Here is a 15,163-nt window from a genome sequence, read left to right on the forward strand (position 1 = left end):
GCAATTCAGACTTATGCCCCGCCCACTCACCCTTTCCAAGGGCTGGGCCCAGAACCTGCCCTCCATCATCTGTCATTTCATTGTCATCATCTGACTTGTCTGTAGAGAGTGGAGCAAACTGGATCTGAGCCCAAATACCCCTCAGTCCCACCCTTGCCCTTATTAGTGATAAACCCGGAGGTGGAACCCTAGTATACATACTCTTGACCACCCATTTCTTCCTGGGTTTGGTTTCTCTTTTTAATATTTTCTGTTTATTTATGTCATACACTCACCTCCCCGTTCACTATTGATGAGCAATGACAGGGGCCGTAAGTGAAAAAAATAAAAACTACTCAACCTAGAGGCTTAGTAACTACTTCTCAAGCTAATGAGAAAATGAAATTGGCAGCTGAGGGTAGATGAAGGCTGAGGGCTGTAAAGGGGGAATGGAGAATTTTGGTGTGACCTGTCCCTTCAAGATATTTTTAATTGGGTCACCTTGAATTACAAAGTTATTCATGATTTGAGTTTCAAGCATGCAGAGTTCTACCAAAAATAACTTTACCAGTACCCACATCCCTCTATCCATGTTCCCAGTTTCTCACCCCTCTACTTCTTCCTGCTTTTAGGCTCTGTGATTTTACAATACTGCTGCTGATAGTGTATCAAGAATATTACTCTAGTATTCCCTTCAATTCCTGCCTCACCTACTTTAAAGAAAATAAAATCAAAACTCTCCACAATACATTTATTATTTTAGCCCATATATGAGAGAGATCATTCTGTCTGTCTTTCTCTCTCTAAATAACCACTCAGCATAATACTGAGATTCAACCACGTAGCAGCACATTTATAGAATTGCATCTTTTCTTATTTCAAGTATATTCCATTCTTTTTTTTTTTTTTTTTTTTTTTTTTTTGGTTTTTGGGCCACACCCGGTAACGCTCAGGGGTTACTCCTGGCTATGCGCTCAGAAGTCGCTCCTGGCTTGGGGGACCATATGGGACGCCGGGGGATCGAACCGCGGTCCGTCTCCTAGGCTAGCGCAGGTAAGGCAGGCACCTTACCTCCAGCGCCACCGCCCGGCCCCGTATATTCCATTCTTAATCTAGTCATCTGTTCTTTGGACTCGGGCTGTTTCCAGATTTTGGCTTATGTTAATAGTGCTGCAGTGGATTTCAGAGGACAAACTTTTCTGGATTATGTTTTTGGGTCTTTGGGGCATACTCCAAGGAGTGGAATTGCTGGGTTATATGGAAACTTGATTTCTAGTCGTTAATTTTTGAGGAGTCTTCATACTGCTTTCCTAAAAGGCTGGACCACTCAACATTCTCATCAGCAGTGAATAAGAGTTCCTTCATCCCCCCACTACAGCCTTTTCAAAACTGGTTTTATTTTTTTTTAATGTTTCAGTCTTTCAGGTAGGAAGTGATATCTCATTGTTTTGCTTTGCATTTCCCTGCAGTTTTTCATATGCCTCATTTGTATTTCTCCTTTGAGGAAGTGACTTACCTCTTCTTTTTTTTATGGTGTTTAAGGATGATTTTTTTTTTTTTGTGGTTTTTGGGTCACACCCGGCAGTGCTCAGGGGTTACTCCTGGCTCCATGCTCAGAAATTGCTCCTGGCAGGCACAGGGGACCATATGGGACGCCGGGATTCGAACCGATGACCTTCTGCATGAAAGGCAAACACCTTACCTCCATGCTATCTCTCCGGCCCCTAAGGATGATTTTTTAAAAGTTCTGCCAGTGTTTTTTATATCCTGGATATTAATTCTTTTTAAGATAAGTGATGGGCAAATATTTCTCCCAGTCTGTACAACCTCTTTGAAATATTAAGGGCATGCAGACAGGAAAAGAAGTCAAGCTCTCGCTATTTGCAGATGACATAAGTATATATATTTATATATGTATATATATATATGTAGAAAGCCCTCAAGGCTGTACATAAAGTCTCCATAAACAATAGACCTATAAAGTGGCAGGCTACAAAATCAATATACAAAAATCCATGGCTTTTCTACATGCAAATAATAAAATAAAAGAGCAACTTCTAAAAAAATTCCCAATTGTGCCTGAGAAAATCAAGTACCTAAGAATCAGCTTAAGGACAGAAGTGAAAGGACAGAAAAAAAGAAAGAACAGAAGAAAGTAGAAAGAGCAGAAGTGAAAGACATATGCAAAACACTACTAAAATAAAAGATATGAGGAAATAGAAACACATTCCCTGTTCATGGATCATCAAATTGTCAATGTTCCTTAGCGTGTTCTGCGGAATTAATGCAGTTGCTATAAAAATACCATGACATTTTCCAAAGAAATAAATAAAACACTCTCGAAATCCATATGAAATAATCCCCTTCCAATGATCAAAGCAATCTTAGGGGAAAAAAATAATGGGAGGCATTGCTTATACCAATTTCAATTGTACTACAAAAATGTAGTAATTAAAACAGCATGGTACTAGAATAAGGACAAACCTTTAGATAGATGGAATAGAATTGAAAATCCAGAGACATATCCTCAGGTACATGGAAACTTAATCTTGATAAAGGAGCAAAACGCATGAAATTGGGCAAGGAAAGCCCCTTTAACATGTGGGGCTGGGAGAACTGATCAAACACATGCCCCCCAAAACAGAATAAAAAAGGAAGTGCAGACCCCTTCTAAGATCATATACAGCTCTCAAATCAAAATGGATTAAAGGCCTTGATATCAGACCTGAATCTATAAGTTTCACTGAGGAAAATATAAGTGAAACTCTCAATGACATTGAAACTAGAAGCATCTTTAAGGATTTAATGCTATTAGCCAAGAAGCAGAAACCAAGATAAACAAATTCAATTAAGAATATTTTAGGGCCTGGAGAGATAGCACAGCGGTGTTTGCCTTGCAAGCAGCCGATCCAGGACCAAAGGTGGTTGGTTCGAATCCCGTTGTCCCATATGGTCCCCCGTGCCTGCCAGGAGCTATTTCTGGGCAGACAGCCAGGAGTAACCCCTGAGCACCACCGGGTGTGACCCAAACACCAAAAAAAAAAAAAAAAAAAGAATATTTTAGGGGCTGGAGCAATAGCACAGTGGGTAGGGCGTTTGCTTTGCACATGGTGAGCCTGGATTTGATCCCTGGCATCCCTTATGGTCCTCTGAGCCTGCCAGGAGTAATTTCTGAGTACAGAGCCAGGAATAACCACTGAGTATGGCCAGGTGTCTCACACACACACACACACACACATCTTTTACACCTCAAAAGAAATCACACACACACACACACACACACACACACACACACATATCTTTTACACCTCAAAAGAAATGACATCCAGAATACAAAGACACATTAGAGACAAGGAGAAAATATTTTCCCTTCAAGATTCTGTCCTCTTCATTCTCCCACCTGTAATTCCCTTCTTCCTCTTTCTCTGTGAATTTACTGTCATTCCACTGGGAGAAACTTAAGCAAGTTTTTTTTCACCCTCCCTGCCTCGGTTTCATTAAATGTCAGTAAGGATAATAACCGCGCCTACTACCTCAGAGTTTCTGAAAGGGTTGAATCAGTTAATATGATAAAAACACTTAAGCACTATGTTAAGGGTAAGAGAAAAATAAATATGTTTTGTTTTATTGTCATCACGCTCATCATCATTAGTCTTTCCCATTAGCCTTCTCACCCAATCCTTTTCTGATGGGAACTACATTCCAGTTCTCCCCAGGAACACCCTGTGCTTAGTTCTGTCATGACATTTCTGTCTCATGTACTCATTCCCCCTTCTCCATAACTGCATTCATCATTACCCTCCTGTAAACCTACATTTGCTGACCTGGCTAGCAGAAGGGACTCAAGACAAAGGTCTGTGACATCATTCCAGGGATAGGTCAGAATAGGGAGTAGGTATATAGGAGAGAAGGAAAGAGAGAGAGAGAGCATGAATGAAATTCAAACCTCCTTAGAATCACATGGAGTTGAGCCAATGCAGGAAGAATTAGGGATACTATAATGGAGGGATATGTGAAAGAACTAATAAGTAAGATATTTGATAGTGGCAGGGTGGGTGTTGGAGGGCAGAGTCCATGTTGGGTGAAGGCACATTGCTACTTAACCTTTTACCAGGGTGTAATTTCTACCTTTTCTGTTTCCTTGAACTTTATACAGAATTGATATTAATTCTTTCTTAGATGTTTGATGGAATTCACTAGCAAAAACACCTGCATTTGAATAGAGAGAATTGCATAGGTGTGTTTGTCTGTCTGTTCACATGATAGAGGTAGAACTGTGTGAAAATACAGTTCTTTGGTAATTTATGTCATGGAGGAGATCCATTTTGTCTGAATTTTGTTGTTTATAAAACTGTGTCCTTATTTCCTTTCAATGACTATAGATTCTGTTAGTATATGTTCCTCAGTATTAGTAATTTATGTCTTCTCCCTGTTGTTTCTGATCAACCTACACCAAGATTTAGCACGAGCTGTGGCTTTCATTGATTTTCTCTATTATTTTGCTGGCTTTCATTTTATTGGTGTCTATCCTTTATTTTTTTTCCTGCTTATTTTGTTTGTAATTTACTATTTTGGGGGGGGGGGGGTTTGGGCCACACCCGGCAGTGCTCAGGGATTACTCCTGGCATTCTGCTCAGAAATAGCTCCTGGCAGGCACAGGGGACCATATGGGGCACCGGGATTCGAACCAACCACCTTTGGTCCAGGATTGGCTGCTTGCAAGGCAAACGCCACTGTGCTATCTCTCCGGGCCCCGTAATTTACTATTTTTTAAGATTCTTCTTGAATTTATTTTGGATTTTTCTCTGCTAGTTAGTAAAAAATAACGCAAAGCTAAAATGTTGCTGTACTGATTAAGTTACATTTCACAAATGCTTATGCTAATATTTTTATTTTTTGTTAATTTAAAAATGCTTTCCAACGATTCTTTTTTGTTTCTTCATTAACTCATTGAAATTAACTTTATTTTTTAGGGGGTTTTTATTGTTTTTGGGCCACACCCAGCAGCACTCAGGGGTTACTACTGGCTCTGCACTCAGAAATTGCTTGGTGGACCGTATGGGAGCCAGGGATTGAATACGCATCCGTCCTGGACCAGCTGCTTGCAAGACAAATGCCTTACCACTGTGCTACCATTCCGCTTCATTTCTTTGACTTTTAAATAATTGTGGAAATAGCAATTTATTTCTTTATGGATTTCTAATTTAATTTCATGTGGTCAGAGAGTATGTTCTGCATAGTTCTCTGTTCTGTATGATATTTGTGGCATAGCCCTAAATATGGTCTCTTAATTATTGGTCATATAGGTTACTATTTTTAACTTACTTTATCCTCATTAATTTCACTTTTTATAGCAATTCCTAAAGAAAAAATATTGCCCATTTCTCCATTATAGTTTATGAATTCATTTATTTCTCTTCCATTTCTCTCCTTCTTGGCCTGTGTATTTTGAAGCTCTGAAATTAAGTTCATATACATGAGGCTTGTGTCATTATGAAAAATCTGTTTTCTCTGCTAAGCTTTTTTGTTCTGAGATCTACCTTAGCATAGCAGAGCTTCTTCACTCTAACTCACAAATCATTTCTATTTTAACCTTTTAAAAAAGCTTTAAAGTACTAATATTAAAAATATTTTTAACCTGGCCAGATCATTTAGTCACTGAGATGAAAATTTTAACTATTTATATTTAATGTAATGATCAAAGTCTTGTTTTTTTTTCTTTTCACTTTTGAGGGGACACACACTGCATTGCATTGCTCCCTGTTTTTCACTTAATATTTTCCATCTTCCTGCTTCAGGTTTTATGCAGTTTGTATCTGCTCAGGATAAATTCCCTGGCGTCTGTGTAACAATCACTCTATTAGTTTTAGAGAATATTTTCAATAAACATGAAATTATATATCAGAAACTATTTTCCTTTTGGCCTTTAAAAAGCGAGTGTTGTTTTCTAAATAGCGTAGTTTCTGATGAGATGTCTGGTCATTCAAACCTTTTTAACATAGTGATTTTCTCTGGTTCCTTTCATGGTTTTTATCCTTATTTCTGTTCTTATTCTTTTCATTTATAGTGTAACTGGATATAATTTTATCTTTTTATTCATTACTCTCTTAAACTTTGGATTTATAGTTTTATATTAGTTTGAGAAAATTTTACCCAGTGCGTCTTCAAATATTTTTCTGGACTTCTTACTTTTGATATATAATTGCTCATATGTTAGGTGAAATGATCCTGTCTCATAAATTACTGATTATTAGAGTAGCTATTTTTTTTGTCTCTGGAAGTCATTTGGCAGTGAAAATGCTGTTTGGACATGTAGATGAATCCTTTCACCCATAGTGTTCAATCTGTAGTTAATTCCATCAGCAAAATTTTCTTTCTTATAATATTCTAACCTGTTTAGCTCATTTTTATCGCTTTCTTTCTGTCTTTTTGCTCATACTTTGGTTAAATATTTTGGTTAAATATTTTATCAAATACATAGTTATTTTGAACTCTTTGTTTACTAATTTTTGGCTTATATTTTGGGGAGGTCACACCCTGTGATGCTCAGGGGTTATTCCTGGCTATGCACTCAGAAATTGCTCCTGGCTTGGGGGACCATGTGGGACACCGGGGAATCGAACCACAGTCTGTCCCAGTCTAGTGCCAGCAAGGCAGATGCCTTACCACTTGTGCCACCGCTCCGGCTCTTTGTTTACTAATTTTACCACCTTTACCATTTCTGGGTTAAAATGTTTTCTGGGAAAAGTTTTCATCCTTCTTAGGCCACATATTGCTGCTTATTCAATTCTGATGATCTATTTTTGGTGTTTGCACCTTGTAAAATTTATATATTTTTGAAAGCTGAGTTTTCAAAATGGCCTCTATTTGAAAATAATGAAGTTTGTTTAGGAAGCATGTAAGAGACTTGTGGGTGGTTTGTTCCACTTTATTTACAGTAATTTGAGTTTTATTAGCCTTATGACCAAAGTGTGGCCATGACATTCTAGGTAGGAAGACTGTACGTTGGATGAACATTTAACATTCTGACTGGTCAAGACTCACCCCTCTTCCAGCATTAGGAATTGTTGATCTCAGACTTGCAAAGTCACTGGTTTCTGGTTCTGGAACTGCACTTTTATGTTTGGAGCCATGTAGGGCTTTGTTCATGTGATTCCTGGCTTCATGAGCTACATACAGTCTGATGTTGGCAATAGTCAGTGGGCACGTAGGACCCTGTGAATAAGAAAATGTTCAACAGGCTCTCCCCACACAGTTGGCAAGTAGGTCCCTCAGCATGATTTCACTCTCTTTGCCATGGGGGAAATCATAGGGTCATTTTGATTGATGCAAAGTTTCGGTCACTCCCAGAAAAAGCAGCAGAATTGCAAAATTCCTTCCCTATGGATGGGGGTTCGGGGGCGGAGCTCAGAGCAGGGTCACAGGTAAATGAGCATCTGTTCCTTATAAGGGGGTTGGAGCTGAAGTAGGTCCAACTCTAATGAAATCTTTTCATAGGTCTAACTCTAAAATCCCTGGAAAAGCCATCATGGGAATATGGGGTGGGGGTGAGGATAGGAGAGGAGGTTAAAAGGGGCTATCCTAAACTCAAGTCCTTATCTAGCATCCAAACTCTGGGCTGGGATGATCCTGCCAGAGATACCTGGGCTGTGACTCAGAAGGGCAGGGCCACTCCACCCTGGTGCTCTGGACTCCACCCTCCCCTGTCCCCCAAAGACTCATTTTCAACAAATCAGCAGCAGGCATGCTGTTAGCAGGTCCAGCTTACAGAAACATCTGATACCAACCCTTTCTGTTCTTGGCTTGCTCTGCAGTTTTCCTGCCCACTTCTCTCCTTTCCTTGGTAATAAAACTGGACCCCTTGTATCTGTTTCATTTCCGCTCCTCTCTTCTGCTCCCTCTGGACCAGTTCACATCTTTGCCATTTCGCCAAGATTGCTTTTATCCACCTCACCAGCGTCCTTGTGCGAACACGGTTTGGAAGTTTCTCCAGCCTCATCTACTATTAGCTCTGTTTGGTTTGGAGCAGTTGGCTAATCTTTTGAATTACTCCCTTAATTTGGCATTAGATATCCTGATTTCTTATCTTTCTGGACATTATTTCTGTTAACTTTCATTTTTTGAAATTTTTTGAAATTTTTTTAGATTTTTGAGTCACTGCAGCTGTGCTCAGGGGTTCTCCTGTCTCTACACTCAGGGATCACCCTGGACTCAGGGATCATATATGATGCTAGGGGTCAAACCCAGGACACCAGCATGCAAGACAAGCACCTCATTGCCCTCATTATTCCTAACCTAAACCTCTTTATGCCTGAGTATGTTTTTAATATGTACTCAATATGTTTTCATTTTTGGTTTTTGGGCCATACCCAACAGTGCTCAGGGCTTACTCCTGGCTCTGTGGTCAGGAATCACTCTTGGCCATTCTTGGGGGCCCTAGGGGATACCAGGAATACACTCAATGCTTTGGGAGTTCATTCAGTTGCATAGTTCTAAGTGGTGACTTCTCATACCAATATATGACCATTCATCTCAACACCAAACTCTGCTAAGTCTAAATTTAATGATTTTTTTATTTTGTTATTTTGAGTGAGCCAAACTCAGTGGTACTCATGAATTACTCCTGGCATTGTGCTTAGGGATCACTCCTGGTGAAACTCAGAAGACCAGATGGGGTGTTAGAGCTCAAACCTAGGTTGACTATGCAAGGCAAGTGACTTACCCACAGTATTCTCACTGGTCCCCATAACTGACCTTTGGGCCTTCTCTCCTGCACATGTGCCAGCCACATTTTTCTGATGGAAGGTGACAAATTCCCACTAGTCTTAGCAGCTTGAGACGAAGATCAGGAAGAGCACTTGTTCTGTCTCTTGTTATCACACAGCTTAGCCAACTTGTTTTGCTTTCCAGATCTTTTCCCAGAAACTGACCATCTCATCTACCTCTCATTACCCGTAATACCCTCCACTGACTATTCCATGTACTTAAAGAGTCTTTATGGAGATTTGCATAAAATCACAATACACCTTACTTGAAATGCTTGTGACTCACTGTCCACTTTACTTGGACTAAAAGCCAGATCCCTCACACTACCAATGGCTCCTTGTTCTCAGACCCCATCCTGGCCAAAGAGGTTGGCTCCCTGCTCCAAGCACACTGTCATCCTCATTGAAGTTGGGATGCTCTGTTTGCCTCAGCTCCAGAGCCTTTGCACTGGCACTCCCCCTGAGACTGGTCCACTTTTCCTGGGGGTTCACCAGGGCATCCTTTGACTCCTGAACCTTTTTCTCATCTGTTGTCCTCTTAACTTCCCAACTTTTTTTGCTCTACTAACTCCCCACTTTCCATGCCTACATTATCTTTCTCCATTGCACTGATACTGTCCAAAATCAGTATAATTTTATGTTTCTGGGGTTATTTCTCGCTAGGATAAAAGTTACAATGAAGGAGAGATTTTGTCTTTTTTTTTTTCATTGCAGTAATCCTGGTTTACCTGGAACATTGGTTAGTGGCTGGGTGAGGTCCAGGCTCTGGCAGACCCCAGACATAAAAGTGTCTCCCTATGACCCAGTGTCTCCTATTCTCACCAGCATCCTTGATGCTCAACATTTTCAGGGAAAAGTAACTTAATCTTGATGACCCTATAGTTAACTCTTCGATTTTCTAGTGGGTCAATATTTATGGCACACTTAAAACAGAGTCCGAGACATGGCCAAAGCTCTATAAGTGTTTATTAAGCAAGAACTAAATGTTTTATCAAGTGTTTTGTGACTTAAAAATATATATATGGTGGCAGAATGTGAACCAGATAAGACAAATGAACTTCAAGAGGTTCAAGTGGCCTGAATTCTCTCATGGGAAGTACCTGCATCCATTCTAGAGCTAGAAAGGGGTCGGCTAGCTTACATGAAATAAGTAACTTGGTCTCCCAAGTCCCTAATGAATATATGAAAGACATCCGGTGAACTTGCTGGGATCAGAATTATAAAAGCAAAGAGATTTGTAGACTAAACTCGACACAGAATTGCTTTGAAACTAAAATCTAGAGCATGTACAACTATGGTCTGGGTCAGTTCTGGCTGCTGTATCAATAGAGCCTCTTGGAAACAGGTGGTTTCATCCAGAACAGAAAATACATTCTATGTTCTCAGGATCTTCTTCTCTGCTATATCCTCACTGCAGCGAGAGCCAACTCTGTTTGAGCTCGGGACCCCAGTGCACCCTATAACTTAGTTTACTCTCCAGAGACCTCACTTCCAGATAGATACCAACACACTGACATTAGGGCCGCAGGATGCAAGTATCAGGCCATTGCGCTTAGAAAGGCTGATTGCAGTGGAAGTAAGTAGTCAAGGAGTGGATTATGCCATTTGTTCACTCATTGAGGGAATGTTTCCACACTAGGTTCTTGCTGGCCCAGGGTCTCCCATTCTAGGTATTGGGGGAAATGAGGCAACAAATGATGCCAGTTCAGCCCTAGTGCTATCTTAGTGGTTGGCCACAGTGGGGTGACACAGAGCATTTGCTTCCTTGGCCCGTGGGCAAGGCCAGACTGAAGAAGTGGTTTACTGTCGGTTAAACAGTGGACAGAGCTGGCCTGTTTCTCTCCACAGCCCAAGGGAATCCAGCCAGAAAGAAAGTAAGGACATAGAGAACGGAGCAATGCCAAGCTTTCCCACCTTGGCTGGACATTAGAAATAGCTGCAGAGTTTTTAAGTCCTAGTGCCTGGGCTGGTCCCCAGATGAATTATATCAGATGCTCTGGGAAGGAAAATCAGGCCTCAGTGTGTGTTGTTGGGGGGGGTTGCTTTGGGGTCTATACCTGGCACTGCTCAAGGCTTACTCCTGGCTCTCTGCATAGGGATCATTGCTGGTGGTGCTCTGGGGGCCAAGGATCAAACTAGGATCAGTGAGCTACAAGACAAGCACCTTGTCAGAGAGAGCTAGGCTAGTCTTAAGGGATCTGAGAATACCAACAACAGTCTCCAAGCAGGGGACCATGGTAGTGGAGGAAACCAAAAAGCAGGAAGCTCTTTTCAGTTCTAGAACTTCGGAAAGGCTCAGGTGTTCTTTTCCATTCAAAGGGAGGTGGCGGCGAGCACTTGGTTTATTTAGCAAAGCAAGTGATGTGCTGCTGGGGGGAGCATCAGAAAGGGGCCTGGGTCTCCATGTGCTGAGATCAAACTGAATCTTTCATGAACCCCGTTGTCCAGAGGTGCGTGCCTAGACTTCTGAAAATAGGACCAGTCTCATTGAGGCTGCCAAGCTCTTGAAGGATGATTCCAAAGTAGAAGATCAAAATGAGCTGAAGGTGGAAATACAGAGAAGACTAGATACACCAGCTAGTATGAAAAACAAAACAAAAAAAAAACAAAGTTCAGTAGACAGAGATGAGTTGTCTGTATCTAAGAACTTAACTCAGGAGGAAGAAGGCTATATTGAGAGGCATTTGTAGAATATAATTTTATTTTAGACACTATGATTTACAGTATTGATAATGAAAGATATGTCATATATTGAATATTGGCAAAATCTTTCCTGCAAGAAATATTTCAGCACTGTACCCTCTACCAGAGTATCAGCTCCCACCTGCATCATGTCCTGTTGTCCTCCACTCTATCCTTCCACCCCACTCCCCTACAGAGATATGCTTCCTAGGAAAGAGCAGTTCTCAGCTTCTATTGCCTTTGATTATGTTCATTTACTTGACTCTGTTACCTTGTCTATCACTTTATAAGGAAGATCATACTCTGTCCCTCTCCTCCTGCCTTTATTCATTTACTCTCCATCCATTGCATGGCTTTGTCCTTTCTCATAGCTGAGTCATATTTTATGGCATCTCTGCACCAGTAGTTTTTTTCAGTCGTCTGTTCTCGGACATTTGCTGGTAAGGAGCCAAAGCTCTGCTTTGGGTTTTGAGTCCTGACTCACATAACTTTCTATCTTTTCTTTTTCTTTCTTTCTTTCTTCCCTCCTTCCCTCCTTTCTTTTTCTCTTCCTTCCTTCCTTTCTTTCTTTTTATTTCTCTTTATCTTTTTTTTCTTTCTGTTTTTCTTTCTATATGAGGATTTTAGAATTTCTTTTTTAAATAATTTCATTTAATTGACTATCATTTACAAAGTTGTTGATAGTTGAGTTTGGGTTTATTCTATTTTATTGAAACCGTTGTGCGTTACAAGATCCTTCATAATTGGGTTTTCGACATACAGTTCCACCACCAATGTTGATCTCACTCCACCATGATCCCAGTGTGTATACCATACCACCACCTTCTGCACCACTACCCCCAGCCTGCCAGTATAACAGGCCCACTTAAAGTTTAGATTGTTAGAGTTTGGGTCAATTGATTCCATTGTTGTTGACTTTGGCTTGGAGATTTAGTTCTTTTTTTTTAATCTCCATCAATGGACCTGAGACCCCTGGCCCCCATCCTTTTATATTTGTGTTTCACCTCCTCCACTTAATTGCTTTTCTTCTCCTCACTATACTCTGTGACCACTATCTTCCCCTTAGCATTTCTTCCCCACTGCTGCCCATCTTGATTCTCTGTGCCTCTGTCATTGCATCACTTTCTATAGCTGTGTGAATACTTACCAGGCTACTGAACCTCTCTGTGCTCTGTATAATACAGGGGAATGATGATATTGTTCAAAGAACAGAAAAAAATAGATAAACACTTGGAAACTACAGGGCTGGAGTGCTAGCTAAGCTAGTAGGGCATTTGCCTTGCCTATATCTGACTTGGGTTCAATCCCTGGCTTTCCATATGCTCTCCTGAGCCTGTCAGGAGTGATTTCTGAGTACAGAGCCAGGAGTAACCCCTGAGCACTGATAGGCATGACCTAAAAACAAACCCAGACATTAGAAGGAGAGAGAGATCAGAGAGAAAGGAAGGCTATTGTGAGAGTAGTCACCAAAAGTTCTTTTTTGCAGTCAGAGAACCCATCTCACATGCACAGGTCTTCTTAGGCCCGCACTTTGGTGGAGAGAGAGGTCTCACCTGGGCACATCCTGGGACATTTGGTAGCACTCAAGATAACATGATGTTCCCTAAGACATGCACAGAGCAAGAAAGGAGGACACAAAGGACAGGAATCCAGGTCTTGAGGGGTGAATGGTTTCTAAGAAACCTGGACTTTCTAGGGGCCGGAGAGAGAGCATGGAGGTAAGGTGTTTGCCTTGCATGCATAAGGACGGTGGTTCGAATCCCGGCATCCCATATGGTCCCCCAAGTCTGCCAGGAGCGATTTCTGAGCATAGAGCCAGGAGTAACCCCTGAGTGCTGCTGGGTGTGACCCCCCAAAAAAAGAAACCTGGACTTTCTCAAGGAGGAACCTCTTGGTTCTAGAGCTGGAGAATGGGCTGATGGAAGTGTGCTGCTTGTCACTTCACAGAAATTGTTGCATGTGTTCAAGGGGGAGATTAGTGTGCAGCTCTGCTCGGTGAATGTGAAGGCACCCCCACGCCCCACAACACACACCATTGTGTACCATGGGCCAGAAAGATGGGCCTGGTTTCTCTTTCAAGCCAGAAAAGGACATTCAGGGCCTTTTTCCTGCTCATCCTTCCGTGCTCTGTCTCCTTTCCTTCCCTTTATTTCAGAATCTCCTCAATTTGTCTATGTCTATTTCTACCTTTCTCTCTTTCTCTCTCTGTCTCTCTTGCTCTTGCTTTTTCTACAGAAGTCTGTGTTTGTCTAATAATTGGCAAGAGAGTTTTTTTTTCTGGTGTGTGCTTTTGCTTTTCGCTTTTTAAGTGATGAATAGTTGGCTCTAGATCAAAGACAAGCCCTGTGGTTTTCTGGCTGCCCCTGAAGGGTGGGACAGTTGGCAGTCAGCCCAGGTACCCAGCGATGGGCATGTGCAAGAGATACCAAGCGCACAGGTCACCGTGTGTGTTCATGTGTGCATGTATGTGTGTGTGTTTTTCAGGCCAACAGCAGGCTGAAGCAGATCGAGAAGGAATATACTCAGAAGCTGGCCAAGTCCTCGCAGGTAAGCAAGGCGCAGAGTGAAACCACCACGAAGACCTCAATGCACTTTAAGTGCTGGTTATGCTTCTGTTTTTTCTGTTGTTTCTGTTGGCTGTGCACTGTGCCACATTTTTATTGGCATATGGATAACTGAAGCAGGCTTCAAATAGTTGTGTCTTAGTAAAGTTTTGTAATTAGACACACTGAACCATTGGAACATAGGCAGACACATGGACACACACACACACACACACACACACACACACACAGGTTGTAAAACCAGCCTGTGGACTTGAACAAGTTCAGGCTGAAACCAATTTTGCAAGGGCAAAAGATACCCACCTACTTCTGTGATGTAAGTAGCTTGATACCATCTGGGCTTTTTTCTTGCTTGAATTTTTTTTCTTCTTTTTTCTTAATCAATATTCTTCAGAGCTGCACCCAAAGACGACTTAACCACAAACTTCAAAATGACTCATCTTCTGAGTTACACGAGCTGGTAACTTCTTTAAAGGGGAGAAATCTTAAGTCCTCACATGTGGATCTTGCTGTCTGTTGTTATGCGGTCATTTTTTTTTTTTATTCAAAAGGTCAACAATTGGGTGCTTGTTTCTACTTGACATATGATGCCAGCGAAACTTTTTCAGCCAAAGTTGCCGTAATGGTCCCCTATAATATCACTTAGGGAATCCCAGGCATTCCTTAGCTGTATGAGTAATTCCAGAATAAATAAAGACTCATTTTCATCTTACAGATGGCAATTAAGCCATTTAATTCTGTGACATCAACATCTAATGATTTTTTAAAAGAAGCCTTTTCAGGCTGTTTTTCAGGCTTGTCAGTAGTAGTCTGTGGCCCTGAAGTGATACCAAACAGGCAGGCCCTTCTCTGAGGTACCAGAGAGTAGTAGAAACCACAGCACAATAGCAAAATGATAATCACAGCAAAAATGTGTCATGGGGCCCTCGCCGTGCTGACTCACACAGGCTTTATTCACATTCTTGATTCTGATGAGGAGAAAGTACTGCCCCATCTTTCCAGCTGAGGAAACAAGACTAAATAAATTCCTATGGATCAGTAGGTGAGGAAGTCAGGGTCCGGCCTGAACTCAACTTTGAAGCAAAAGCTCTTCATCTTAAAACCACCAGCCTGCTGCCCCTGTTTCCCACATTGGGAATGTGACTACACAACTGTGATCTTTACTATGGCATT

The 15,163-nt window shown here is 41.3% G+C and overlaps 1 protein-coding gene across 1 annotated transcript in view; it reads left to right on the plus strand.

Moving 5' to 3' along the window:
• CEP112 (centrosomal protein 112) overlaps positions 1-15,163 on the plus strand; it is a 429,834-nt gene that overhangs the window by 311,702 nt on the left and 102,969 nt on the right. Inside the window, exon 20 of the mRNA XM_049768363.1 lies at positions 13,911-13,973. Coding sequence (XP_049624320.1) covers positions 13,911-13,973 — 63 coding nt within the window. The remainder of the gene's footprint in view (positions 1-13,910; positions 13,974-15,163) is intronic.

Source organism: Suncus etruscus, chromosome 1 (genome assembly GCF_024139225.1).
Source record: "Suncus etruscus isolate mSunEtr1 chromosome 1, mSunEtr1.pri.cur, whole genome shotgun sequence".
NCBI classification, from domain to species: Eukaryota; Metazoa; Chordata; class Mammalia; order Eulipotyphla; family Soricidae; genus Suncus; species Suncus etruscus.